This window comes from Excalfactoria chinensis, chromosome 4 (genome assembly GCF_039878825.1).
Source record: "Excalfactoria chinensis isolate bCotChi1 chromosome 4, bCotChi1.hap2, whole genome shotgun sequence".
NCBI lineage: Eukaryota > Metazoa > Chordata > Aves > Galliformes > Phasianidae > Excalfactoria > Excalfactoria chinensis.
The window spans coordinates 56462896-56489955 of NC_092828.1; the positions used below are offsets into that span (position 1 = coordinate 56462896).

Consider the following 27060-nt stretch of genomic DNA (forward strand, 5'->3'; position numbering starts at 1 on the left):
CAGTCAGAATGTGCTGCTAGGTTATTTGGCAATTCATATGCACCTCTGCCAGCGTTAGAAGGTAAATGTTGCTCTGAGTTTTGTTTCTGAGGCTTTTTTTTGGTATGGTTTCAGCACTGCTTCTTTAACGCTGCATTCAGGAGGTCTCATGTGACTGCCTTCCCCTCCTAAACTCCAATCACTTCATCTCTCTACCTTTTCACATCTCTATGCCTTTTTGGTCTGCTGACAAGAAGATTGGTTTATGTAGTCTGACATTTAAGAAATACCATTTTCCAGTCTGCTAATCTGCTTTATGCGTGTAGTTAGAGCACAGAACCAGAGTACATTCCTGCAGTGAAACTTTTTAAGAAAGTCAGGCTGCACAAGGCAGAACTTACATGAGTAAGACCTCAGCATTCACAATAAAACTAGTGACATGGAGCGAGATCAGGGAAGCGGTTCATGCCACTGCTGGAGGTCATGACAGTTTGTGCATCTTGCAGCAGCTCCTGGTTATTCTTCTTCCATCGTTCTCAGCAAATCAAATAAACCCTGATGCCAATCTCAACTTTTTACCTTTACTTTTGCATAACGTCTTAATTGAGGAAACCAGGTTCCTTTTGATTATTTTACTATGGGGAAACTTCTACATGGAGAAGTGAAGTCAATTATGTGGAATTAAAAGAGGACTCATCCAGCTCTCATATTAATGTATGTTCTTATATTAATGTAAGTACTTGGAGCAAACCACTTTAGGATTCATACTGTGCCTTGTACTTCTTTGAAGTGTGTTATTTTATCATCAGAAAGGTGCTCCTGTGTGACATCTGGTTTGAGAGGCATAATAACCTATGTAATCAGCTTTTAAAATGCTGGATTATCTGTGGGTTTATTGACTGTTCTTTACAAAATCTGTTATTTCTAATTAATTCTCCATATAACTATTACTAAAACCAACTTGTGGAAACACGAATGAGCTCGATGGCAATGGCTGGTCAAGGTCAGTATTTAACTGCCAACATTTGCACTGTTGGGGATAATAAATCAGGCTTATTCCTCATCACACACCCTGCAACGTGACAAATGTTAGTGGAGCCATCTAAGCGAGCATTTTACAAATCATTTAGAAGCTACTTTTGACATTGTTAAACTGCTCCATGCTGCCCCTGGCTGTAATGTTGTTGTGATAAAATATGTATGCTGTGTTAGATCATTTCTCTTTGCATCCTGTAGCATGGATGTTTTCTTGTGTTTATTTATTTTTCTTTACACTGGAAATGTGACAGAGGCATGAAAATGATAACCCTTAGCAAGACTGGAAACCACTGGCTTATAAAAGCAATGATGAGTAGTCAATCTCTGTGGCATCTCAATCCTGTCTTTCTAGTACTATCAGTTAGAAGGTTGTATTAAAAGTAGATTGCTGTCCACAAAAAAATTCCAGGTCAGCGGTAATGCACTGTCCAAAACTATAAAACTGTGAGTAGCAGAGCGATATTTGTTAGTCTCTATTTTGGACTTCTGCAAATATGTAAAAGCAGTGTTTTCACTTGTGCTAAGCATTTTAAGACTCAATCCTGTTGCTGGATAAGCAGTGCAGTGTTATGCCTATAGATATTGTTAGGTTTAGGGTGTCTTTGAATTAGATGTTTGGCACTGGGTGAATTGCTGTCCAGGGAGTCAGGTTTTATGAGGTCTCCACTGAATTTATAGCATCTTTTCTTACTGGGACCAACTGCTGTAATGTTTTAAACAAGAGAATAATGTACTACCAGAGTGATCGGATTGTTGTAACTAAGCTTTTCATATAGTGCTATGTATCAGACTGAGCATGCTAAAAAAAATTAGAACTGAATTAATTTGTATATTTGTCACAATCAAATGTAGATTTTGTTACTCCCAGTAACAGTATTTTTCCCAAATACCAATTTATGTTAGGATTATTTAACAAAAATTTATGGGATGTGGCAAAAATAATGAAAAGGGAATGTTTAACTGAGAACAAACATGCATGAGAGAAGCATTTTCAAAGTGAGGGGTATTCTACTGTAGCGTTTCTGCCTGTACATATAGGTTATGTATTTATACTAACGAAGTAAGTAGCTGGTTTAATGCAAGTAATCAGCAGATCAAGTGTGTTTGTGTCATACAAGCGGGTTTCAAATGGAGGACAGAGAGGAAGTTTGTTGACTAGACTGGCCTTGATGCAAATCTTATTCACCTTGTTCAGTTTTCTAAGAAAGGAATGATAGTGTGAATGTAAAAGAGATTCACAAAGAAAATATGTAACCAACCGTTCATACCTTGTTGAGAGCAGAATAGCTCCAATGGAGGGAATGACTTAATATGAAACTTAGCAATACGATTTAAGCATGTTTTTGGAACTGGGCATTTTATTATTTTCAGGAGTGGACGAACACCTCTGTAACTTCTGTATAAAGTAACGTAACAGCATTTTAAATTAGAAAATACTTCGGTGTAGCATAGATGAAAGAGAACATAGACCATCTTAAAACCAACAAGCAAAACATTAAAAGGCAATCACAGCATAAACTGACATAAATCAGAGGAGGTTTAAGTACCAGCAGCTTTTCTTTGGAGCAGAGTATTTGAGAATTGCTCCATGTTGGATACTGCTATTAAGAATGAAAATACCTCATTTGTGTTTTAACCTATTCCACTTTTAATCTGCTTAAAAGGATGTATGGGAATTAATTAAATTTTATTCCAGAATGTTACGCTTCCACCTGTACTGCTGTGGCTGAATAGCTGAATACATGCTTTGCATTCTAGCTCTACTTTTGCCATTCAGATCTGTTCAAGCCCTTTATCTTGAAGCACTGTATAAAGTATGCTAAAGATAACAGTTTAGGTGGGCATTTAATAATAGTTATGGATCAAACAGTGTCTCAATATGTCGTTACTGGCTTTTTTTTTAACCCACTAATTCACGTAAGTGGAATTTTTAAGGGGTAGTTAATGTCTAAAAAAGGCTCACCCACATTCTGCAAATGCTACAGGACAATTTATTTTCTACTAAAAGGAGCATATCCCTGTATATATACACAGCCGTGTGTGTGTCTGTAGGCACACGCTGCTGTGAGATCCTCCATATCAGCACAGTAAGAGTTCTCTACCAGAATTACCTTTTTAGATATTAAAAAAGTACAGTGACCTTTTTCGGGGTAGAAAGACTGCACTGTGGTAGTTGTACAGTAGGAAAATTTCTGTGAGTCTTATGAAGAAATGGGGACATGCAGCACCGAAATTACAAATGCCCTGAGACATTTTGGGTGGTGTGTCAGAATTGAAATGTTTCCTTTTTCAGACAAAATACTGCAGTTTGCAGTGAGAAAGCAAAGCATGAATTTTCAACTAGGTATTTTTCCAGGTTGCTGACATTTTCTCTAGAAAGCAGACACCTTCTGAAGAAATTTGTTTAATGAGAAGCTCGATTTTTATTTTTATTTTTTTTTAATTTATTTTTTTTCTTTTCACACGGCATGCAGTGTGCTGCAGGGAAGAAGAGGTTTTTACCCTAGTCGCATTCATTTCCTGAACAAATCAAAATGCAGAGCTGAAATGCAGTGTTGAATAGCAGCATAGTCTTGGTAAATCCCAAAGTAGCTGCCTTACAGCTCTGCTCACCCACTGTGCATAACTGTGCCTGTGACTTGAGCAAATCAAACTTTCCTACTGTAGGTCTGAGGAGGCTTTCCTTTGTCTCACTGGCAGATGAGCTAATGCCATCACCCAGCAATTATCAAGTGGTGTTACGTTATGTAATGAAAGTATAAATAGCACAGGGAATAAAACTATTAAATCTAACAGAGTAGCGAGTAGACAAGAACAGGAATGTAATCTGGAATGGTTTTGGTTAATATTTGAATGTTGCCATTAAAAAGGATGTTTAGTTTGAGTGTTGCGGCGAAGCTGCGGGCAAGGGAACTCGTGGTCCTTGATCTGGAGTGACATTCCTGCCGTGCCCCTGGATAAATCATTTGGCCTCCGTGTACCTCTTTAAAGGAAGATACAGAATGCAAAAGGCAAAGAGTGCATCCCTGGAATTTCTTAATCAGCTGCTTATCTCATGTTTGAATTAATCCTACCTGTGAACTTTGTTGCCCAATGCCTGACTGACGAGTAGCTTCTGATTTGTAGTTGGAACTATCAGATAGTTTCACCACCGGTGTAAAATGTTCCAGGGTTGTTTTTGTAGTTGCTTGACAGGATTCAGAGAGATAAGGTGTAATGACATGCAAGAGGTCATGTTTACCTGCTGAAGAGAGGCAGTATCATGGGGAAGATTCTCCCCAGTCCATTGCAGGTGTGGGTGGGATCCAAAGCTCTCTCCTCCTTTGGTATCTGACGCATTTCACTGAATGTGTCAATTATACATCAGGGTGGCATTTCCAGTTCCCCAGGGGAGAAGGGAGAGAGGAGACTTGCTGCATTATGAAATGGGGGTTGCTTTTTGAAGAGCACCGTCTTTCAGAGCTGTCAATAGAAAATACTTATTAAAGTGATCTTCTGAGAGTCACAGTTGAAAAAAACAACCCCAAAACCAGCAATATAAAATACCCTATGTTTTAAGTTGAGATTGAGTTTGCAAGATGCATCAGTCTGCAAAACTTCAGAATGTTTTCTAAAATATCTGGGCTGCTTTCCTGGCACTTACTGTGATAAAGAAGACTATTCTATACTTGCAGAATGCAAAAAGGCTTCAAATTTGCTATTCTGGAAGCAAGCTGTTCAATTACAGAGATATAAGTTATAAACTCAAGGACCACTCTAGTGGTAAACAGGACCATGAATAAGGGAAGAGAAGTTACCACTATGCTGTACAGCTTTAATACAGGTATACTTAGCCTGTAAGGGCTTGAGACAAAAACAAAACAAAAAGACCCAGAAAATTTATAGTTTTCTGGGCACTGCCAGAGTGGTTTGTTTATTTATTTTCAGTTTTAGTCATCTGCTACCAATAAATTCTGCTGTCCTTGTGGTAATTTCTTGCATTAACATTGATATATTATGAATGTTTTAAAGAAGACAATAAAATATTTCTTCTACTAATTAAAGCAACACATGTGTTGAATGAGGCACTGCCAGAAAGAGTTGTGGTTTCCTAATTGTTAGGTGCCTTGAGCAATATACCTGTTATAAATTCTTAATTGAACTTTGCATTGTGGCCAGTGCGATTTGAAATATTCATACCTTTTGTTTTGCTTTGTTCTTCTCTAGCTCTTCATTGAGAAGTGTATCATCTGGTTCTTCGAGGCCTTCCAAAGTGTGTTTGGTGTGTGGAGATGAGGCATCTGGATGTCATTACGGCGTAGTTACATGTGGCAGCTGTAAAGTTTTCTTCAAGAGAGCAGTAGAAGGTAAGAAGGTGGAATTTGTGTATTTTTTTTAATATACAGTAATATGTATACGCACACACGTTTTTCATCTCTTGTCTTATGTTGGTAAAGTTCAGTGTTAATCTAGAAAAAAAAAAAAGCATGATAAAAACACCTTTGTTGAATAACTTTGGATTATGCTTTATAAAGTTTAAGTAGAATATGCCTGGTTGTAATTCTTTTTTGAACCTTTGTTTTTTGTTTTTTTTAAGCTTTACTTTATGCTACTGCTGAATTATGCTTCAGCTCCTCCAATCCTGCAAGGTGCTGTTAGTAATTTCAATTGGATGTGAATGCAGTTGGTGTAAGCATAGTGCTGCTTCTCCTGTACTGGAGGTTGAGTAAGGTTGTCTCATCATTTTGACATCTTATATGACAGTACAATTCACTTAGGTCAGTTGTCTGCTTGCGGTTACCTTCAGGTCTTTGGACACAGTAGTGCGTCATCTCTGTTTTAACAAAAGAGAAGTGGCTTTACAGTACTGTGAAAGATTGATGAGGGTGCATGAATTGATCACCGTATGTTTCTTTTATATTACAATGCTTTTTTTCTTCATTAAGGATTTTCATGCGGTCTGTCTTTTGATAGCTTTGCTATCATAGGAGTGTTTAGCTGACATCTCTTTATTTTAAATGGTTTATGGTATAGCTCATCTTTCCTGTATATCTTGTTAGAAAGAAGTTAGTATCATTCTGATTGCTGCAAGGTCTTTGGTAGGTGTCGCGTCTCAGTGGCTTGGGTTGTTAGGGTATGTTTGATCTTAAAAGACTTCATAAGCAACTGCCTCAAGCAATATGTATTAAGTTTTTAGTACCTGATTCATGGCATGCAAAAGAAGTCATTACTGATGAGGTGTTCTAACCACTGTTGAAACAAGCTGTATTTACTTACTGATTTACTTTTGTGAAGAAAATCTTAGAAGGAAGAAAATAATCCCTTAATTGAGTGTCCAGTTTGTACCCTGAGAAGAGTGAGGCAGTGTGTGTTATGTGATTAATATCTCCTGTGGCCACTCGGTCTGCTACTGGTGGCTGTGAAGATATAGCTCTCTCAAGTTGACCTTGAGAGCCTGTGCGTCATTGACGTCAGTATCTCATGTATCAATCTATTTATCTATCTATCGTCGAAAAGTGTCAATTTAATTGAATTAAACTTCACAAAGTTGTAACAACCTGGAAAAGATTTCCTCACTTCTGCAAAAATTTTCTCTTATTGTTGTGCAGTAGCTGACCTTGATGTCTTTATTCCCTGACTTTGAGTTTTCAATTCCTTTATGTAGCACTTAAATACACCCCCTATGTACTTCCACATAACATCATGGATGGACAAATGTTTGAGCTGGACTTGCTGGTGAAATCTGAACCATGAGGGCTTGTGTTGTTGCTGTGATGGTTGCAGTGGCTGTTTTTTGTTTTTTGTTTTTTAAGCATATGCACACATCTACTGTGTGAACTGGTAGCACCTTTTATTATCTTCCTCCTTTTCCACCTTCCAGGAAAACTTCTTTCCCAGTCTTAAGTCATTGTAATTTATAGGTACTGTGTATCTGCATTTTCCACACCTTCACTTTTTATGTCTTTTCTGTCATAATTAGATCCCGGTTCACAGAAATTTATGAAAAAATATGGAGGGTTTCCTTTACGAGAGGGAACAGAGCAGCAAGCTTTCATCTCCAAGATGAAAAAGCCAAGATTATTAGGAAAGAATTGATCTGGAATCAGGCATAAGACGTATTTTTAAAATGTAGTTACCACTAATTACTGAAAGTTTGCCAATTAAGCAAAAAGAGCTTAAAAACAAAAGACAGGGAAGATAGGGTTGTTCTGAACAAAGACGGAGTTTTTTGAGTTAGCATAAGATCTATTTTTAGAGTGATTACATTAACATACGGGTTCTTGCATGTGGTGTCGGAACATTGTCTAGACTCCTGCTTGGTATGCACATGATTGCGAGTTCTTGATGCTACCAGTAATGTTATGCAAACAGTGAAAGTTTGGCTTGTACTTTATTTGTTTATATAAAAGTACATAGTACAGTAGTAGCAAGAGTAGGTCATAGCAAAAAACACAGTATATATATTTTGGCTGTAAACATCCTGAAACTATCAGTGTGAATACAAATGTGTGTGGGTAGGTTTGTAGCAAAGCAAATGGTTGGTAGTCATCTTAAATTCTTTGGTTGGGTGCACAACCAATGAAATCACTCATCTTGAGGGTCCTTATTGTAAGTGAAGTATTTATGATAATTCCTGTGTTGTATCAGATGTTTGTGAGAATAATTTTAAAAGTGTTAATTCAGTGCACAGTATCATTCAAAGTAGAAACACTACCTGGAGAATAGATCTTGGGCATATCTATCTCAGATCTGGGCTACAAGTATAATCTTCACTGAAGTTTCTATATCCTTGCCTTTATTACAAAGAAAATAGTAATGCTCACACTGTGAACGTAGAAACAATTTTTGGGGGGGATTTACAAATACAGTGCCTAATTTATTTGAGAAAAAACAAATATTTCCTTCTCTAAAAGATTTAATAGAAGAGATTTCTGAGGTTTCATTCATCATTGCCTTGAAATCATACTAAGACTTTTGAGTACTTTACCACATATTTTACATTCATATGTGTGTACAAACAGGCACAAATACATATATATATATATATTTAATTATCTAGATTAGATCTAGAGGTTACATTCAAATGATACAGTGGTATGGAAATTATGGTAGTGACCAACTGGTGTTCAAGTAGAATAACAAGTTGGGAGACAAAATGTGTCAAAAAAAAATAAATAAATATGGAGATGGAGGAAAGGAAACTCCAGAGAAGGGGGCTGTGGAAAACCATCCAGTTCTTCTGGTCTCAGCTGAAATTGCTAGAGTGTTTTGAGCTTGCCTTGAACAGCTTTTGAGTACCAATTGCATTGTGCTCCTTAGAAATACTATGAAAGAGAGGGATTGTAACAGGAGAAAAGAAAAAAACAAACAAAAAACAAAGAAACAAAAAATAACTGCCTTGAAATGTGAAACAAGGAAGTCCACAACAACAAAGAGACTAGAGCTCACATTTCCAGTGGTAGGTCTGGTAGTCGTATTCCCAGTGGATCTTATTTGGGAAGGCGCAGAGAAAATGTTCAATTGATGTAATAGAAGAAAATCTGTAGATAAAAAGAATTGTTAGTTAAGATTCCAAAGTAATTTCAGATGGAATTCATTAGGGGGATGTAAATTAGGGAAGAACAAACTTTTGGTATCACTTAAGCGTGAATTTTTTTGCTGACTGACTTGATGAACAGGAACCTGGTATGAAGAAATGTGACTGTGTCATAAATATAAATCTGATTTGCTTTACAAACAACAAAACACCTTAACTGTAGTAAAATACTGATAAATTGTGTTGCTGAGATAGTTTAGGCATTTGTATGTACAATACATTTTTATATGGGGTAACTACATTGTATGATTTTCCACATTAAAGATATGGGCTATTATAGTTATTTAAGCTTGAATTTGTATCCATTGTTGGAGTTACATGCTGAATATATATACTCTACTGTGAGGGAGCCTAAAGCACCTGGCTGGTCTTCTCTTCTAATTTTCCACTGAACCAGCTTTCTCTAAGGAGAGTAAAAGACTTGATGTCAGAAATCACAGCTGCTCACACAATTTTCAGTCTTCGTTTGTTCAAGTTCCAGACAAGAATGAGGTAATCTGTCCTAAATCAAAATTATAATGCGTCTTAAGTTGCTAAGGTTAATCTTTCATTCTTCTTTTGGCTTGGATATAAGAAAAAAGGAAGGTATTTTTCATCTCCTAGTACTGGTGAAGGCTACAGCAAAGAAGGACTGCCCTCTTCCAGTTACTTTGCAAATTGTTGTGATACTTCTGGCTACTTAAAATAAAGTGGAAAAATTAACGAGTTGTATCATGTTAGTTATAAGGAAGCTTATCCTTTTTTAAAATTGGGTTATATGATCTTCAGTCATTTTCAGATTTTCTTGTCCAAAGGGTTTGCCTTAGAGCTAGTTCTGTAATTCTAGGTCAGAAAAGTAGATCTCTTCCCACCTCTGAGGGAGAAACGTGATCACGGCAACAGAAGTTTCTAGGATTCCATTTGTTTTTCACTTGATCTCTTATCAATTGTCTATTTAAATGAAGGAGAAAAATGGCTGAAGGAAATTTTTTTCAAGTCTAATTTGATACCAACTTACTTGAGTGCTAGCTGACTACGTTTAGCACTGTGCACTTCAGCAAGCAGCGTAGCAACTCAGACACCCTCCCTTCACCCTGTGTTTGAACAGCAGAATAGGCAAGACTTTGATTCCACAGGGGGAAGGATGAAATTTTTTATCCAGCAATCTGTAAAGACTCTGCACAGCTGTGGAAACTGAGATTGCCTCAAAGCTAGAGTTACAGAAAAGAAGTGTGGTATTCATCTCCCTTTGTGCCAAGCTGCTTTGAAAATCCATGAACAAAACAACTGGGGCCACAGGATCCAGGGGGCAGCCCAGTGGTCCCATGGGGTAGCTCTGAGTGCTGTACCATTTGCTGAGTCTGGTCCTTTCTGCCACAACCACAGTGAGCCAGCAGCTTATACAGACTCACCTTAGATGTTACCAGCCAAAAAAAATCAGATTATTTTTGTTTTTTGGTAAGCAAAGGTACTGTGCAGCCATTTAGCAGTGGGCCAGGTGTGTAATATTCCAATGATATATAAATATACTTTTTGTTTGTTTGTTTGCTTGGGGAATACTCCATACTCTCTGTATTCAGAGGGCCACACAAGGAGGAAAGGAAAATGATAGGTTATATCACTTATGTATAGGTTAATATATATAATAGGTTATGTAAAGGTTAATATGTTTTTTACAAAAACAGGTAGTATTTCTTTGGCTCTTCCATTCACTGTGCATGAAAGAACTTCCCAAAGCTCTATGTTTCCAAGTAGAAAATAGACACTAAAGCTACTCTGTGCATCTCCTATAATTTCTGAATTGAGTCAAGGTGGAAAAAATGTCAAGCAATGAGAATGCATAGCTCATCAATAATTTGCTTAATTAGCAGAACTTAAAGATTTATAAAATATTTCTGGTGAATATGAAAGGCTTTCTTATTGATTGTATAAAGAAGAATATTTTTATGCTGTAGAAGCTGAATTTGATACATTGCGAAAATATATTTTCCCCACTATTTTACAGCGCTCTCATGAATTTTGTAGGTTTGTGTCACTAGAATTAATTATACATACAGTTCTTCACTCTCCACTCTTCTGTTCATTCACTGTAATGAAGTCAGTGTTTTTCCATCACAGCCTGCAATTTTCCTTTTTATCCACTTTCATAAGGTCAGTGACCTCTCTAAATTCAACATCACTCAGTATAGATGTCCATATGTTTTCAAAGAAATTTCTAAGTGGGATTTGAAGTTGACTCTGTTCCTGACCTGTTGCAAGAATCTGTTTTACAACCTATCAAATGGAACTATTAGGTGAAGAGCAAGCAGATGGGTGATCTGCTGAGGGCAAGTGAGCTGGTCAGATTCATGTAGCAGCTACTTCTCTACTTGATACACTATGCTTAATAGGTGTAAAACAAAATTTAAATAATTGTCGTAGGTTTGAAGCTGCCACTAGCCTTCCATGCTTTTAGAGATATGAAAAGGTCTCTTGCTGTTTTTCACTCTGGCAGGCAGTATTGCTCAGTGAAGTGAAATCTGATTTTTCTGCTCCTTTGGTTGGCTTTAGTAGCTAAGAGTTCACGGTTTAGGATATTGGTAGAAGGAAAGAACTAGAAATTTTTGCACTAGGACCCCAGAAAGGAGCAAAAAGCAAGCAGCAGGAAGTGTGACCTGAACGGGAAATAGGGAAAGATTAATTAAGAATGGAGCATGTGTTATTATGTGTTATTAGGATATTTGAAAGTCAAGGAGAGGCAGAATGGGAAGAAATGCTTTCCTTGTGGTTCTCAGAATTTGCAGGCTGTGTGACAGACTGTGATTGGAGCTGAAAAATAAATGCTGGAGGTATGTTGAGTAGGGAGCATTATGCCAAGAGAGCAAGCATATTCCAGTAGCATTTAAGAAAGGAGATGAGAGGTTTGGGAACCATCTAGGTGATATAGCGTCCTGTTTTTAAAACAAAGAATGAGGTTAACAGGCGTAGTGCCACAGAGAACTGCAAGATGGTTAATGGCTTCTTAAATGTTTTGAAAAAATATTTTACAACAAGGAATGCTTAAAAATCTGCACGGAACTCTTTTCCAAAAATTCTTTTTGCTGCAGAGGAAAGACAAGGAGAAAGATGAAAATTTTAAATATCAGCTGCTGTCTAGCATTGAAAAATGCTTGCACAATGCAAGGAAACCTGTGTGCAACTTTACTACCCCCTTACTGTATCATTTGTCTCGTGTTCTTTGTTTTATGAATACTGATCTCTGGACTGTTTCATCTATAAGATAACATTCAGGAGGTTATGACAAGCCTCCACAGGCAGAATCTTAGTAAACAGAAAAGATTTGCTAAGGCAACATTGGTTTATCTTAGGTAATGGTCTTCCATCACAAATCCAAACATCAGGAAGTTTTTCAAACAATTTCTGTGTCTTCATAGGAGAGAGGGAATTCTTACCGTGTAACAAGGAACTGAGTTGCAGTAAATTCTCACTTATTTATTGTTTATTTTGACATATCACAATGTAACATTCTCACAGATCAGAGTCTTCCTGAGAGTGAGGTGGGAGAGCCCTGGGAAGGCATGCTGACTTAAGATAACCAGAAATATTTTGACTTACAAAAGATCAAACATCACAGCCACTAGCTTGGTTACATCAATACGTTCCTTGCCTTCTTGAATACCGCAGCTTCCTTTTCTTCAAAAAACAAAGAAACAAACCGATTTTTACTGTGTGGGGAAGGTAGTCAGGGTTTTGCTTGGAAATTGTCACTCAGGTAATAGTCCCAAGACAGCTGAGCCATATCTGTAGCATATCTGTATTTTGTAATATTCACATCATCGTGGTACGAATGATGGAGCATTGTGTATTCTTTTGGTCAGCAGCACATTAGACGGTTTGCTTTAGAGTCAGATAAAAGACATTAGGAGAGTTTCTGAAATGATCTGGGAAATAAAAATTTATGTTATGTCAGGTGACTAAATGCTTCTGGCTTATTTTAGCTTACCCAAAAAGAGTTTGAGTTGGGACATGATTGCTGTCTATAAATATTTGACAGTGGAGGAATAGACAACTCAGAGGGATAAGAATTTATTTTGAACTAAGATCTGTACTGAAATAACAGCAAATGGGTAAAATTGACATTATCTGGTTTGGTAATTTGAGAAGCCTGTGAACCATCAAAAAGAGGGACATTTAGGGACATTCTCCTGAATGGAGATGGTGGGATTGAAGTACCTGATTTGAAACTGTGTGTAAGAGAAGTAACTCTGCTAGTATAATATGATCCTTGGTAGTCTGGGTAAGCCAGAGACCTTCAAGTCTCTTCTAGTTGATGCTGTGTCCTAATAAGGCTAGAGTTGATCTAACTGCAGAAATAAAGGAAATGGGAATAGTAAAGAAAAGGATGAACCAATAATGATATGTTTTAGGATATTCTACATGTAATGATAATGGATACCCACATTCTAACTGGGTTACAGGACTCCTGTTTATAAGAACTGGTATGAGATGCTCGGATCCTGCATGAGACAGTTGATTTCTAGTTGTAGGAGCAGATGAACATACGTCTTCTGAATTGACATTTCTCATTTTGGTTTACAAACAAGCTCACAAGTCTTTCTGAAATAGTTGTGCTATCCAGATTGGCTGCTGCCAGTACCTGTGGACCTGATCAGATGCCCTCATGCTGGGTGATATTTGCTCATAATTTCCTCAAGTGAGAGAGTCTGACACTTGGGAAATCTGTCACTGAACTGTGATTGTTCTGACTTCAGCGTTATACTGCTGGTTCTTGCAACCCCAAGTAGAATGCGACTGTGAATGGATAACAAATTGTTCAAATTGGAATTTACAATGTGGTGTAAATAAGCATATAAGATTCTCTGAATCAAACACCATAAAGCATATAAAATATCATAAATCAGATGCTTTAGCTCCTTGCAGCTACAGTCGTGCTTCCTGAGGGATACCCCCTTATAAAATGCTGTTATCTGTCTGCCCTGTCAGGCCATCGAAGCAGTGTTGTAATTTGCACTTTCAGTAGCAAATAATACTTTTCTTCTGCAACCCTTAAGGTTCAGAAATATTTTAGAGCCTGAAGAAAGTCTACCAGGATCATGCTAAGTAGATAAGCATCAGAAGCTGGGGATAATTCTTCAAGGAGTACCTTCAGCAAAACAATCTTAGAAATAAGGAAGCTGGCAGTGTTGTAGCTAAAGGAAATTCTAAACAAACACCACCACAAAATAAATATATAAATGCATATAGCGAGAGAAAATACATCTTTCTATCTCCTGATCCCATTCAAAATAAGAGGGTGAGGAAACAATTTCCAGACAAAAATTGAAATAAAATGTATGTACAGATCTGTCTGATATAGACAGAGGGAACAAGGCATCTGCTAGCATCTTGGATATAAATAGAGTGGGAAAAGGTAATGGCAAGTCTCCCACTGCCTTGAAAGAAGCCAGCATTTCAACCTTTTTTTTTTTACAGCACAGTTTTAGTCTGTTGAAGATGAAGAGTGCCTCTCCTGAGTTTGAAGTGCGGACTTAGTCTGAGGCAGTTTTGTCAGATTTTTAGAAACTATAATGACTTGTGGTCAGCTTTGAAGTCCATAGCAGTTTATCTTTAGTGACAAAATTCTGTAAGGCAGGATTATTAGCTGGCTTTCACCTATGCAGTTGTTCCACCTGTCTTTCATGACTGAGTTGCCAAACCCAGCACCCTAGAAAGAGAACATGGGGCAGATGGATCACTTCCACCTATATCAGGGGGGATTATGATGTGAGGCTTTTGCATGCACCTTGTCCCTGCTAGAAGAGCAGGCATAAATGAACAGGCTTGCATTCAGTCTTTTTGAGAAGGAATGCCAAGAGCTGCCTGCTCTGTAATGGAAAGCTCCAAACTTGTTGCAGAGCTTTGTGCAACCTTTGAAGTTGCTGGTGTGTGATCACCAGCAATTATGCTTGTGTCTGCAGAGCAGGTGTAGTTAAAGCCTAAAGTCCATGTTACAAAGAAGGAAAATAAGTGGAACTTTGAAATTCTGGACTAATAGATCCTGTGTATTCTCTTTCAGTTGTGACGTGTGTGTTAATAAACATCGTTCTTGAGCTGTGTTACTGCAGGTGTTTTGTACACAGAATTTGGTAGGAGTTCCCTTGTCTTTGCTGTTCTGTAGTTGCTTATACAATGAGGCTGGCAGCTGAGGGCAGAACCCTTCTCCTCCTGTGTCAGGTTTAGGCATGCCAGGGTTCCAGGAGGCTGCTCTGTCCTCTGCCACCCCTTCCTTATGTTCCGTGTGGGTTTCTGTATGAGATCTAATGGTGGAAGTCTGCATTTTGAGCTACTTTATTTATTTTTTTTTAATATTCTTTTAAAAAATGTGTTGGGAAAAGAAAAAAAAAAGGGGGGGGGGGCGGGAGAAAGAAAAAGAAATAACCAAGGTTGCAGAATTGCAACTAAATGTGAGAATAATGAATACTGGTAGCATGCGTGGTCTTTGTTCATCTGCACCATATGTAATGCTTTCTAAGTCAGCCTTAATGACATGATCACATACAACATTTTCAACAAGACCTGTGCCTTGCTCATCGAACAGATTGGATAGCATTCCATTAATGAGCAGCTTTTCAATATTTTGTATTCCTCTCGTTGTTCGATGTATAGTCTTGTGCCTTCACTGCTGATTGGTATTCATTCCTCGCTGAGAAGACTTAATTACTTATTTCTTACAGAGCTTTTCTGTGGTGCTCATCACTGTAGAAAGTGCTTCCATATCCAAGTGCTTCACAAACATTGTTTAATTTGTCCTTGCAATGCCAGATAAGATGTGCGGCTATTACTCCTGTTTTACAGTCAAGGAGTCGAGGTACAGATTAAGCCCAGACGTAACCACTGATCTGGCGTTCCAGATTTATGATATCTAGGACCACAGGGGGCAGAGGTACTTGGCATTTTATAGCACTTAATATGTCCAAAGTGCAATTCCCATTGATTTTACTTGCAGCTATGATTGCTTAAACTATTGCAAATCAGACTCTGGAACACAAGTTGGATATTCAGGAAACAAGGATGATATAATTAATGGTTTTCTTGCTTATTATTATAAAATCTATGGCAAAGAAGGAGATGCAGTCCAGTTCTCTAGGGCACCATTGAACTGTCTGAAGTATCGACTTTCTCTCATCTCTCTCTCATAATCCTTTATGCACTTTATTTTTCTTTTGGTAGCAAATGAACATGTATTCTAAGCACAGCAGACCTTTTAACGTAGTGGTTCATAGTCATCCTAAATCATCATTCACATTGTCCACAGGATTAGCTGGAGGTCTAGTAAGGGAGGGGGGCTAAATGATGTTAATGTATGGTATAATTTACTTAAAGGTTTCTATTAACCCATTCTGGCAATTGAAATTCAGTTTTTGCAGCTTTCAGAAGTCTGTGATTTCTTACCCTTTTAGTACTCTGTCTGAGTGAGGTTCTTATATGGTGGTTTTGTGCAAGAAGAGTCAGTGATGGAGGTTCTTTCTGGGGAAAGCTGTGTGGAGCTTAATAGAGGCAAGTTGCCTTAGGGTTTTAGGAACTGCGCAAAACTGCTTGAAGGAAGTGATTCTGGGAAGATATGATCCAGGTTCTCTAGTACATACTGAAACTTCCATTAGAGGGAGTTTGATAGGATTCCTCAAGATTAATCCTTCCTTGTCTTCTTTGTTCATACAGTATATCCTAACATGCTTAGTATTTCAGTTTGAACCTTTGACACTGTGTAAGTTGCTTGCACAGATTACTGAAACATAGGAGTTTGATGCGGTCAGTGTATGATCTTTTCTGAATCATTCCAGATGCTTTGCACTATCATTTTTCTTTTTAGAAGCTGCGTAGGGCATCCTCTTTTTCTGTTTCAAGCTTCCTGGTGTAAGGTGTGCTTACATATTGGAGATATTGTATTTATTTGATATAGAAGGCGGTCCTTAATTGCTTGATGCTGTTGGGACTATCAGAGTCTGTGCTAAAGTTTATGAAATGAGCAGCATTTTGTGTGTATTAACATTTTGCAGGTTAGAGAGCACTATCAAATAATTGTGGAATCACAAAGTTTGGATAGTACCTCTGGAGACTGTCTGGTCCAAATCTGCTGTTTAGAGCAGGTTGCTCAGCTTTGTGTCCAGTTGGGTCGCATGTGTCTCTCAGGATTAAGACTCCATAATCCTTCTGGACAATACACTACTTGTCCACGCTCACCATAAAAAGAAAAAGAGCTGTAGGAGGCAGAAATTTGCACCCTTCCATTCCTTGGGAGCATCATTTGATTGCCGTCATCTTTCAAACTTATTCAAGAATCACCTCTTAATGATATCAGCAAATTCTCTTGACGTTTGTGTGGGCAGCCTGTGATGTCCAAATTGTTAAAATGTTACTAAGGCTGATCATAGTCTTTGCAGAGTAAGCCTGCCTTGTTCCAGACTTTCCCTCCACCATTGCTTTTCAAAGTGAAAGAATCTGCTTTGGAATTAGTTGATTCTCATCTAGAAAATGTCCCTGACTCTTAAGGTTTTTTGCTGTGCTAAATTGTTTTGCTTTTTGTTGATGGGCTTTACAGACTAGTAGTGGAAAAATAAGTAGTCTCAACATGGAAGAAAGGAGTGCAGGAGAGCAGTTAACTGTTATAGGAGCTCAGACTTCTGGATGGACCAGATGGGCTGATTCATGCTGCTGGTTATTAAGCACTTGCAAAAGGGAGAAAATAACCAATGGCTTTATCAAGTTTGACTGGTATTCTCAGTCTCAAGAGTAACTCATGTCTCCTAACAGATTATATTTTTTTTTATTTAAAAAAAAAAAAAAAGAAAGCTTCATATACAGATTTTCTTCAATGGTGTATCAGGTGATGAGTAATAAGAGCAGAAAAGTGTAATGAGATTACTGATTTAGATGGTAGGTTTTTATGTTTATTGAAGCTATTCAATAACTCTTGCCCGCAGAAGAGTATCTAAAGTAATTGAGTACTAAATAAATGCCATAGAAAATAAACGTGGGAAGGTTATATTTTAGAAATTTATTTTACAAGTAGAATGTAGGCTGATTTTAAAGTCACAGGGAAAGAAAAAATACCAAAATGGAAATAACCTCTGCAATATGAAGGCAGATGCATTGGTTTAAAATATAGCCTGATGTCCACAAAGCAGAAAAACAGTGTAAGATTGGATTAGAAGAAAAATTAGGCTTCTTTGCAAAAAGAGTAGTCATTTGTGAATTTATGACTGTTTGGAGAAACAGAATATTGTGGACTCTTATAATGTAATCTTTTGTGCCTCTGAGGAAAAAAAAAAAAAAAGAAAAACAACAAACAAACAAATAGCATTAATGTACTTGAATCAGATTTCTACATTGTTTCATATGCTTGCAGTTCTTTCTGATTCTTCCTGAAGTCCATATCCATTCATTTCCAATCATTTGCAGTCAGTCTATTACCAGGCACAAGAACTAGGGTGCAGCTTTCTCATTTGTATTTAGCTATTCATTTTACTTCATCTCAGAATTGCTTTATGTTGCATTTTTAGTACAGAAGAGAACTGGACTTGGATGTTCTGTATTTAAGTGTTGCAAAACCCACTCTCTTATTTCTTTACATGTAACAAATAAATAATGCAACTCGTGTACTGGGATGGATCGCTGTGCTGGAAGTGGACATATGGCAAACAGCTCTTGCAACGTCAGAACAGCACTGCTTATTACAGAACAGGGTGATGGATGATATTAAAAATGATAATGTTGCTGTATGATATGGTGTGGAGGAACAGAGCTGTAGCTTCTTCTAACTGGAACAATTTAAACAGCAGTTTGAAGGTTTACAAACGTTTTGTATGCTCTGCTAAGTGCTCAGCTAAGCTTTTTCTTCATTGAGCTGGGACAACCATTGTAATTTAAAGCTAATGACTATCAGGAAGAATTGCAATGGTCCTGTCCTTTCAAAACTTAGGCTTTTATGGAAGTTTTCTATAAACATGCTAGGAACCTAACTATATATTATTCCATTTCAGAAAGGGGATTTTTTGTCTATGGTACTTAGCTGTAGATGAGTATTATTATATGCATTTTCACAGACTTGTGCTCTAATTTTATTTTTTTTCCTACAAGTAATTATATATTTGGTGCTAAGCATTCAATTATTTATTCATCCATTTTACCACGTGGACTTAGGAAATGGACTTACGTTAGCCTATACACCATATCATGCATGCAAATTCCATCCTTAACAATACTGCTTGAAATTATGTGATAAGTGCTAATTTTCTCTGATACAACAGAATGATAATGATATGAATAAGTGCTTCTTGTGTTGTGTGCATTAGCATACTAAACTATTTATCAAATTTTAAAAACATACTACCCTTTTTAAAGATATATATATATATTTATTACAGTTTTTCAAGTAACAGTAAGGCATTATCCCTGCAATGGTGGCATCATATTCCTGAATGAAACTATCCATCACACTGCAGATTGATTTGTACACACTGTCAGGTAGCTGAATTCCAGATATTCAGGTGTTTTATAGAGCCTTAGGAACAAGGAGTGATATTTAATATTCTCATACTTCCGCAGTGTCATCATGCAGGTACTCTGTGAGGGCAGCAGGCAGTCTGTCAAATACGGTAGATATGTGTGGCAGATAAAATTATGAGAATATTTCCATGCAGCAGCATTGCATACAGCTTTATAATATAAACTAGGATGTTGGAAGATAGTGATCGCTTTGAGCTGCATCTTTCCTTCTTGCACTTCTGCTTTGTAAAAAAAAGAAAAAAAAGAAGAAAAAAAATAATAAAAATCCACTCCCGTGGAAGAACTCTGGAAAGAATGCCCACCAATTATTCCATGTTAATTATTCATTCACAGCCGTAAGATGAAATATGGCAAGGAGATCTTTGACTGTGTAATAACAAAAGATCATTCATGGAAAGGGTAAGAAAAGGTGAAGAACATGAAAGCACAGGCAAAATGTATGTACCTAGTGCATGCTCAAATAGTTTTGTGATAGTTTTGGGGATGTTTACTTCAGCATCCTCTATTCCATGGAGTTAGAAAATGTTGCAGAAATGGGGAACCAAAGGGTATCATCATGTCTGACTTTCATTTCAGCTCTTTCTATTGCTGTTCTCTCTCTTACTTTATTTTTAATTGCCAATCTACTAAGAATTGGTGGTAATATTTTCTACTGTCACCGGTCTTTCCATACTTGAAATCTTCAGTAAAATATTAATCGTGCTAGAACAGCAGGCCACCAAGAAAGCAAATGCTTTCAATGTACAAAATGTGTGTTTGTACAAGGAAAAGAGCCTTCTTAGATTCAGCAGGTAAAGACAGAGGTAAAGTACAGCAGAAGTCTTAAATCCATAATCTAAAATCAATACCTATGTGAATTCCAAGGAGGCATCACTTCAAATGAAGGTTGTTTGTCAACTGAAGAAGTGAGGGGTATACTTAATATTGAACTATTTCCATCCATATGTGGGGCAAATTAAGGTGTAATCTCCAAGGAAAGGAGATTGGCCTCTGTAATCCAGAAAGGGGGCACAGAACAGGTGGCAGGAAAATGTTTCTCCCATCTCCCGTGTTTCTCCTAAAGATGGAGGTGACTTCTTAAAGTGAGAATTGATGAGGCCAATAAAGGAAGATTAGGTTTAAAGTAAGTGGAGAATTCTTGTTCAGAAAAGCTGCTCGTGTTCAAACCCATCACAGAAGGTGCTGACATTGTGTGTGTTTTGCTTGTGTTTTTCTCCTATGCTTTTTACCATTTTCTCTGCACGTTTCCTCAGCTTTCTGGCTTGAAGGGTCTAGTAGGAGAAAGGTTTACAAATAGCAAACCCATCTGAGAATGTGAGGAATATGTGTGATAAGCCAGGCACTGCCAAAATTCAGTCTGAGGGACATAGGGAGCCATGTGGCTGGATCTGCAAAGGGGTAAAAATAGCAAACCTGTCTCCAAAAGAGGGCAGTCAAAAAGAATTTGGGGGACAGTGTCATCTGCAGCAGTGAACAGCTATTTTGTGGCATGTTTTAGTAGACTGCTCATAAACTTGGTGATGACTGAAGTCAATCTGTTGCTTCCCTTTCTTTCTTTAAGATATGAACCTTTTTTCTCTTAATATATGCACTGCAGATACTGTGTTTATTCACTGTTTTGTCAGGTTTATTTATTTATTTTCTCTTTTTTTTTTTAATGGCGCGTAAGCGATACTGTACCTTCTGTTTGCTGGGAACCCTTGGCCCTCAACAACTATGGCTTCTCAGTGCTCGATTAGCTGGGTTAATTTCATTTTTCACAACTAAAACTAATGGCCATCTACAAGTGCCAGAAGCCTGCTGCTGTGGTTTTCTCGTCATGCCTGACTGTATTTGTAAGCAGTGCATTAAACCCAGCTCTCTGTCATGCTTTATGGCTCAGTTATAGAGGTGAACTGACCACTTCCTACTAACAAGGAGAGGCAGAGGTCAGTAATTCCAGGTCAAGCAGTGAGAACCTATCTTGTAGCTTGTCTGAAACCTATCACTTGTTCAGAAACACGTCTGTCTGCCCCCAGTTCTTGGGCAGCAGCATATGTCCTTTCTACCACAGATCATGAATGTTTATCTTAATGTTCATCTGTGTAGATCCGTCTGTGTCACAGGTGTACCCAGTTGAAACAGCCAAAACCACCAAGCCAGTTAGCTAATTAAGTCAATATAATTGTATGTGTGGGAGGGCATTGTTGGGTTTAGCACAGTCTGTTTTAGGAGTGTGTAGTTACAGACATAAGGGAGCTGTGATGTATGGCTGCCTTACTGGAGCACCCCAGACAAAACATTTTTGTAATGATTCAGGAGTGCCTGTCCTTTCCAAGCATTGTGAGCTCCACGCAAGGAAATCATGCTAGCAGCCAGCATAGTGGCCTGGCTGGCCACTGGGCACCCATGCCAAGGTAGGCAGAAGCTGACCCTGGTACAAGCAGGGCAGGCATTTCTGGGTTTCTCTTTAACAGTGTAGAGGGAGAGATGCTCTTGACTTTCTGCCCTCAAGTAATTTTCTTCTCCCTGCTTCTCTTTGTCTGGTTACCAGCCGTCTGTGTTCCCCACCCCTTTGGTTTCTGGCCAGCACATGCCTCTGTACCCTTCCCCCCCCTCCCTTTAAACCAGTCTGTCAGACTCTCCTGGCCATTCTCTGCTGTCCCACTGCCTGCACCTTCTTCATCCCTCTGCTGGCCTCAGTTTTTGAGGATCCTCTCTCCTTCTAAGCCTGCTAACTCCCCCAACTCCTGTCCTCATTCCTCTTCAGGCTCCTGGTGATTCTCTTTACTTTTCCAGCCTGTAACTTGTTACCCTTAGCTCTGAGCTCTTCTCTATGTATCAGGAGCATAATGGAGGTTTTCTGCGCAGAGTCCCCATGCCAAGACACTGCCTAATAGAGAGAACTGGAGCACAAGCTCCACTCAGACCTTCTGCCCTGATCATGCTCTTTGCAGAAGGAAACTTCGGAGGTTGGCAGACGGTCTTCACCAGAACCTTTGAGAATCATATCACGTACAAACTGCAACTTTTCAGTGCTTTATACTGTGATCCGTTTTAATTTTAAGTGATAATGTATGAGATGGCAAAAGGCACATCTGTGGTATCAGAGCAGTGATGCTTCAAAGGGCCTGTCTCAAAGTGTGAAGGCTCTTGAGCTTCTTAAATATGTCTTTGACAAATGTAACACCGGGGAAAAACCAACATGTTTCTCCCTACCCTTATTCACGAGCTTAGTTTGCACTAAGCTTAGTACTTCTAGCTGATACTTTCTTACACTCACAAAATAAAATTCAGCCTGAGGCAGACATCCAGCATTGGAAATTTCTGCCCTAACTGTTACTGTGTGGTAAAGTTATAAGCAATAGAAAATGAGGTCTTAAAATGAGAAGTGTCAGGCAACCTTAACTATATGTAGTCCTACAAGACCCACTGATGATAATCTGTTTTTTTGACAGATTTCATCCAATTTGCAGATTCATTTTGACATATACTATACAAAGAAAAGGGAGGGGAAAAAAAAAGTCCCTGGAGTAGGGCTCATAGATACCACCTTACAAGTAGTGAAAGCAGTGTTCAACCATGCAGTCATTTTACCTTCTGCCAAACCTTTAAAACTGTACTGCAGAAAGTCCATAAAAATAGTAATATAAAATCAAGGCACTGAGGCTGAGAGCTGTTGACTTTCTGCCAGTTCTTATCTCATTCTCATAAATCTAAATGTAGGTTCCAGGTAAATGTTGAATTACAAAAATATTGCAGAAATTGTAACAAAGCTTGCATAAACAAAAGCCTCAGATAGCATTCCATTTGGATTTGCATATTTAACAATTTTAGTAATAAATGTAGATTTCCCAGTAAATACTGTAGATTTCTGTCTTATTCCATTCTCCCTCTTACACAGTTTTTCTCCCAGCTATGAGGTGAAATCTGTCCAGAGTATTTGTCCAGACTGGGACTCTAAAATTTGATTGTTCGAAGTGCCAGCAAGAAATGATGTTAAGCACAATCAGAGTGAAGAGGACTGGGTTTTGGATGGCACGTGGTTACCCCCTTGAGATCACACTTGTGAGAGGTCGAGCCTGTAAATGCAGGGGCTGGGGAATCCTGTGTGCCCAGGCATTCCTGTTGGCCTGGCACGTTGTCTGGGGATTAGATAGCAAGCTGTATCCAATAGGGCTTGTTTTCAGGCTTCCTGCAGCTGGGGCTTGGGGTGTTTCTGTTGAGATTGCATGCAAAACCTGTGTGGATGGTAATCACCCGTTCCCTCGATCAGCCTCTGACAGAGTCTACATGACTTTTAAAGTGTCTTTCAGTAGAGCCCTGCTGACAGCTCTACAGTTATATAAAATGTTGCCTTTCTAAAAATCACTTCCCAGCAGTGTCAGTGTGTGAAGAGCTAGGAGAATCCAGTTTCTTTCCTGCTGGGATATCGTTCTTCATTTTCCAGAACAGTTCCAACTCGTTTACATGGTGTGAGGAAAAAGGATTTGTTTACTTGTTATGTCCATTACCTCGACCCTTGACAGGATGACTTGATGCTACCTGCACATTTGAGACAAAGGCTGTTGAGACATAAGTGAATAACTGTTCATTTTGCAAAGTCCTGTTGTCTCGCAGGAAAATAAACTTTGTGCGTGTGGATAAGTCTTTCCATTTATTAGCAGTGAAACATAAAATCACAAGTAATACAACCTCCTTCTTTTATGGTAGTTGCTAGGCATAATTCATTCTTGGGAGGATTTCAGTGGTATGTAACCTCTATTTTTTATTTTTATTTTTTTTCCTTTGCTTAATCTCCTTCTCTTCATCAGGTCAAAATCTTCACGTGCTCTTTATTCCTAAACTAGGCACATGCTTAAGTGCCTAAGGCATAGTGTTTAAGGCACATGACTGAAGACTTGAACTAGGATGTTATCATTTCCCGTCTTTAATTATCAGAAAAGTTACAGATGGGTAAAGGACTACTTTACATTTTCTTGGTAAATCACTCCCTCCAGCTTCTAATCATTTCTGTTCCACTTCTCTGGACTTCCTCCAGTTTGTTTATATCTTCCAGTAATGAAGTGCCTGAACTGCATACAATATATTCCAGGTGTGGCTGCTGGAGAAATGCATAAAGACAGCTCTGCTGTGCCAACCTACCCTGTTTTGTAATGCTCCTACAGAAGGAACCAGAGATGTTACTGGTGTTTAGATCTCCTCTGCTACATTATTTCTTACATCTAAATTGTCCTGTTATCTAGATGTCTCTTGACATCTCTGCTTTCCAAATTTTGCTTTATTGTTTACTGTTTATTTTGAATTACTCCCTGGGTACATGCAGCAGCATTTTTCTAACTGCAGTTTTATTACTTGTTTCCTGTCTTTGCTTCTAACTTCTCTCTATCCTTCTGTATTATTTCTTTATCCACACTTACATTGATAATTCCTCCTTCTTTCATCCTGCTTCCAATGAAGAGATCAAAATAAGCAGTAGTCCCTCTGATACTCCACAGAATATTGTCTCAGCATGATAAACTATTAGCATTTGGTGATGTCTTATCCTCAGGAGGAATTGGCTGTAGAAATTTTTAATAGCAGAGCTGATATAGAGTCTTCTCATCAAGTAGATCTTGCCAAGTAATAACAATTAACGGGATTTTCAATTTCTTGCTTAATATATAAACTTTTTTTTCCAGGTGAGGAATTTAGTTGAGGAGTTTAGTGGATGAGAAATGTAGGGAATAAAATGAACAAAGCATTGTTCATTGGTGAATAAATAAAATACATTTTTTGCATGACTGCATCACCAACAGTATTTCCATATCTGTGTATATCACCTTCTAAAGTAAGCATTCCTGGTCTGCTGGCTGGCTGAACATCTTCGATTGTTACCTTGGAAGTAACGGGGTGCCAGTGTTCCTAGGAGCAGAAAGAGGATGCTGTGCCCAGAGGGAGCTGCCAACCAGCACTGTTTTTTTCTGCAGAGAAATAGCAGATTTTTTTACACGTGTGGCCCAACCTCCCCTTTTATTTTGTGCAGACAATTACACAAATTAGAGATTAAGCAGTCATTCCTGCAGAGCCATAAGTTTGTTTTTTAAAGTTACAAAAGACTTTGTATTCTTGGGATAATTTCAGCTCTTTATTACCAAAAGCTCTTGACACAGGAGAAGGTGTGGACCTTCGAGCAGTCTAAGAAAGTCATGGGGCTGATGGTGCACCTGTTTCAGTGGCTGGAGAACCACAGTGGAGGCATCAGCTAGTTACGTACCCTCCTAAACATCGCCAACATGCTCCCCGATCCGGGAGCACTTTCCTGTGTCTTTCTTGAACTTATGCTTCCCATGCTTCTAAGACATTACAAGTTTTATTCTCTTATCATGTTTATTGAATTATGTACCTTGTAAGGCAAAATCAAAACCACAGCATAGATGCTGTCTGGAAAAATGGGTTTACCCTGTTAACATTTGCTCTGCTGAAGAGAATTATTTATGCACCTTCTTCTCCAGACTTAGGAGGATAGTTGTGGCAGGATTAAAGTTATCTCAAGTTATCTTTTTTTTCGCATCTATTCTGTTTCAGAAAATAGTTCAATTCAGTACTTGATCTCTTATTAGAATTGCTTTAACTCAGGTCTTCTGGTAGCCAAAAGTCAGTTTTCCTCTTGGTAAACCCCAAAACCCAGCAATGACCAATCTCTCAACGTAATTACTTAATATTTATGTATGTGAGTTTCGGCTGTGCTGCTTCTTTTGAAATTTTGAAATGCTGCTTTGGAGTGAAAATAAGCTGGACTGGATTAATACACTGTATGAAACATGGTGCCACACTTCATTATAATCCACTCATCAAAGTGGAAAAACCTTTTAGTATACAAAGTGCATCTGCTTTTAATTTTCATTTTCATCTTTGTGTGTTTTCAGACACAACCATACTTTTTCAGGGAGATTGCCTGCACTGTTTCCTGTCGGTTCCAAAGTTACTTCTGAAGATAGCAAAATGGAGCTAGGAAACTCAGGATGTGTTAGAAAAAGTAAAGGACTGGACTGTGCTCTCACAATTAGAAATTGTGGTGGACTGTATTACACTGAAATCTCACATTGAGTAGAAAGTAGATCAGATTTTTGATGATCGTGACCTTTTCAAAACTTCCAATTTATTTTTTTTTTAATTCAAATTTTATCATCTTTACTTTTAATGCATGCTCTAGACAAGTGGAGTTTTGCCTTCAGTTATTATCATTCTTCAAAGATTCAGCAACTGCTTTTGATGCCAGTAGTGAAACCTACCACTTACTGCATATAAAAATATGTTGTCAGCCAAGTGAAACTGAGATAAGCCTGCACAAAGGTTTGTACTAAGTGACCACCACCCTAAATCATCCATTTGCTCTGTTGACCTCACTTACAGATTTGATAATATGGTTATTGCCAAAAAGAGATTTGATTTTGGCAAAATCAAACCTTTATCTCTTTGTAATAAGAAAATTGCTGTATTTCATTAAGGTTAACCCAAAGGATTTTCATGCCATTCATACTCTTCTTGTAAGCAATGACATTTTGGTTCACGTGGGTTTTTATTAAATAGCTGCTTGCAAGAAACTAAAATTAATTCAATCTGCTTAGTGCTCCCAGAATTTTAATTATGGAAATTGAATTAGAACTGTAGAAATCTGTGTTCAGACATGTTCTGTGTGAGGTTAAACATGAATATGCTGAGGAGTTTTTTATTTTATTTTTCTTAAATATGAATGCAAAGAATAAGAGTATATACCATGAAGGAGCAGCTACCCTAATTCAGGGGTGAATTCTTGGATATACATTAAATCATAATTGGTCTTCGGTTTTTACTCAGCAAAACAAATTTCACGACAGTAATTATGTCAATTAGGCAGAATGATCTTTGAAAGTAGAATGAAATAATTCAGTTTATACCTTGGTGATGCTGTGATTATGCCCTGGGATGACTTTTTTTCTGGT

The 27060-nt window shown here is 38.0% G+C and overlaps 1 protein-coding gene across 6 annotated transcripts in view; it reads left to right on the forward strand.

The window, feature by feature from the left end:
• NR3C2 (nuclear receptor subfamily 3 group C member 2) overlaps positions 1–27060 on the forward strand; it is a 198138-nt gene that overhangs the window by 104850 nt on the left and 66228 nt on the right. For all 6 annotated transcript variants that reach the window (XM_072334931.1, XM_072334928.1, XM_072334929.1 and 3 more), the window contains one exon: positions 5224–5363. In XM_072334931.1, the coding sequence (XP_072191032.1) occupies positions 5224–5363 (140 nt within the window). The remainder of the gene's footprint in view (positions 1–5223; positions 5364–27060) is intronic.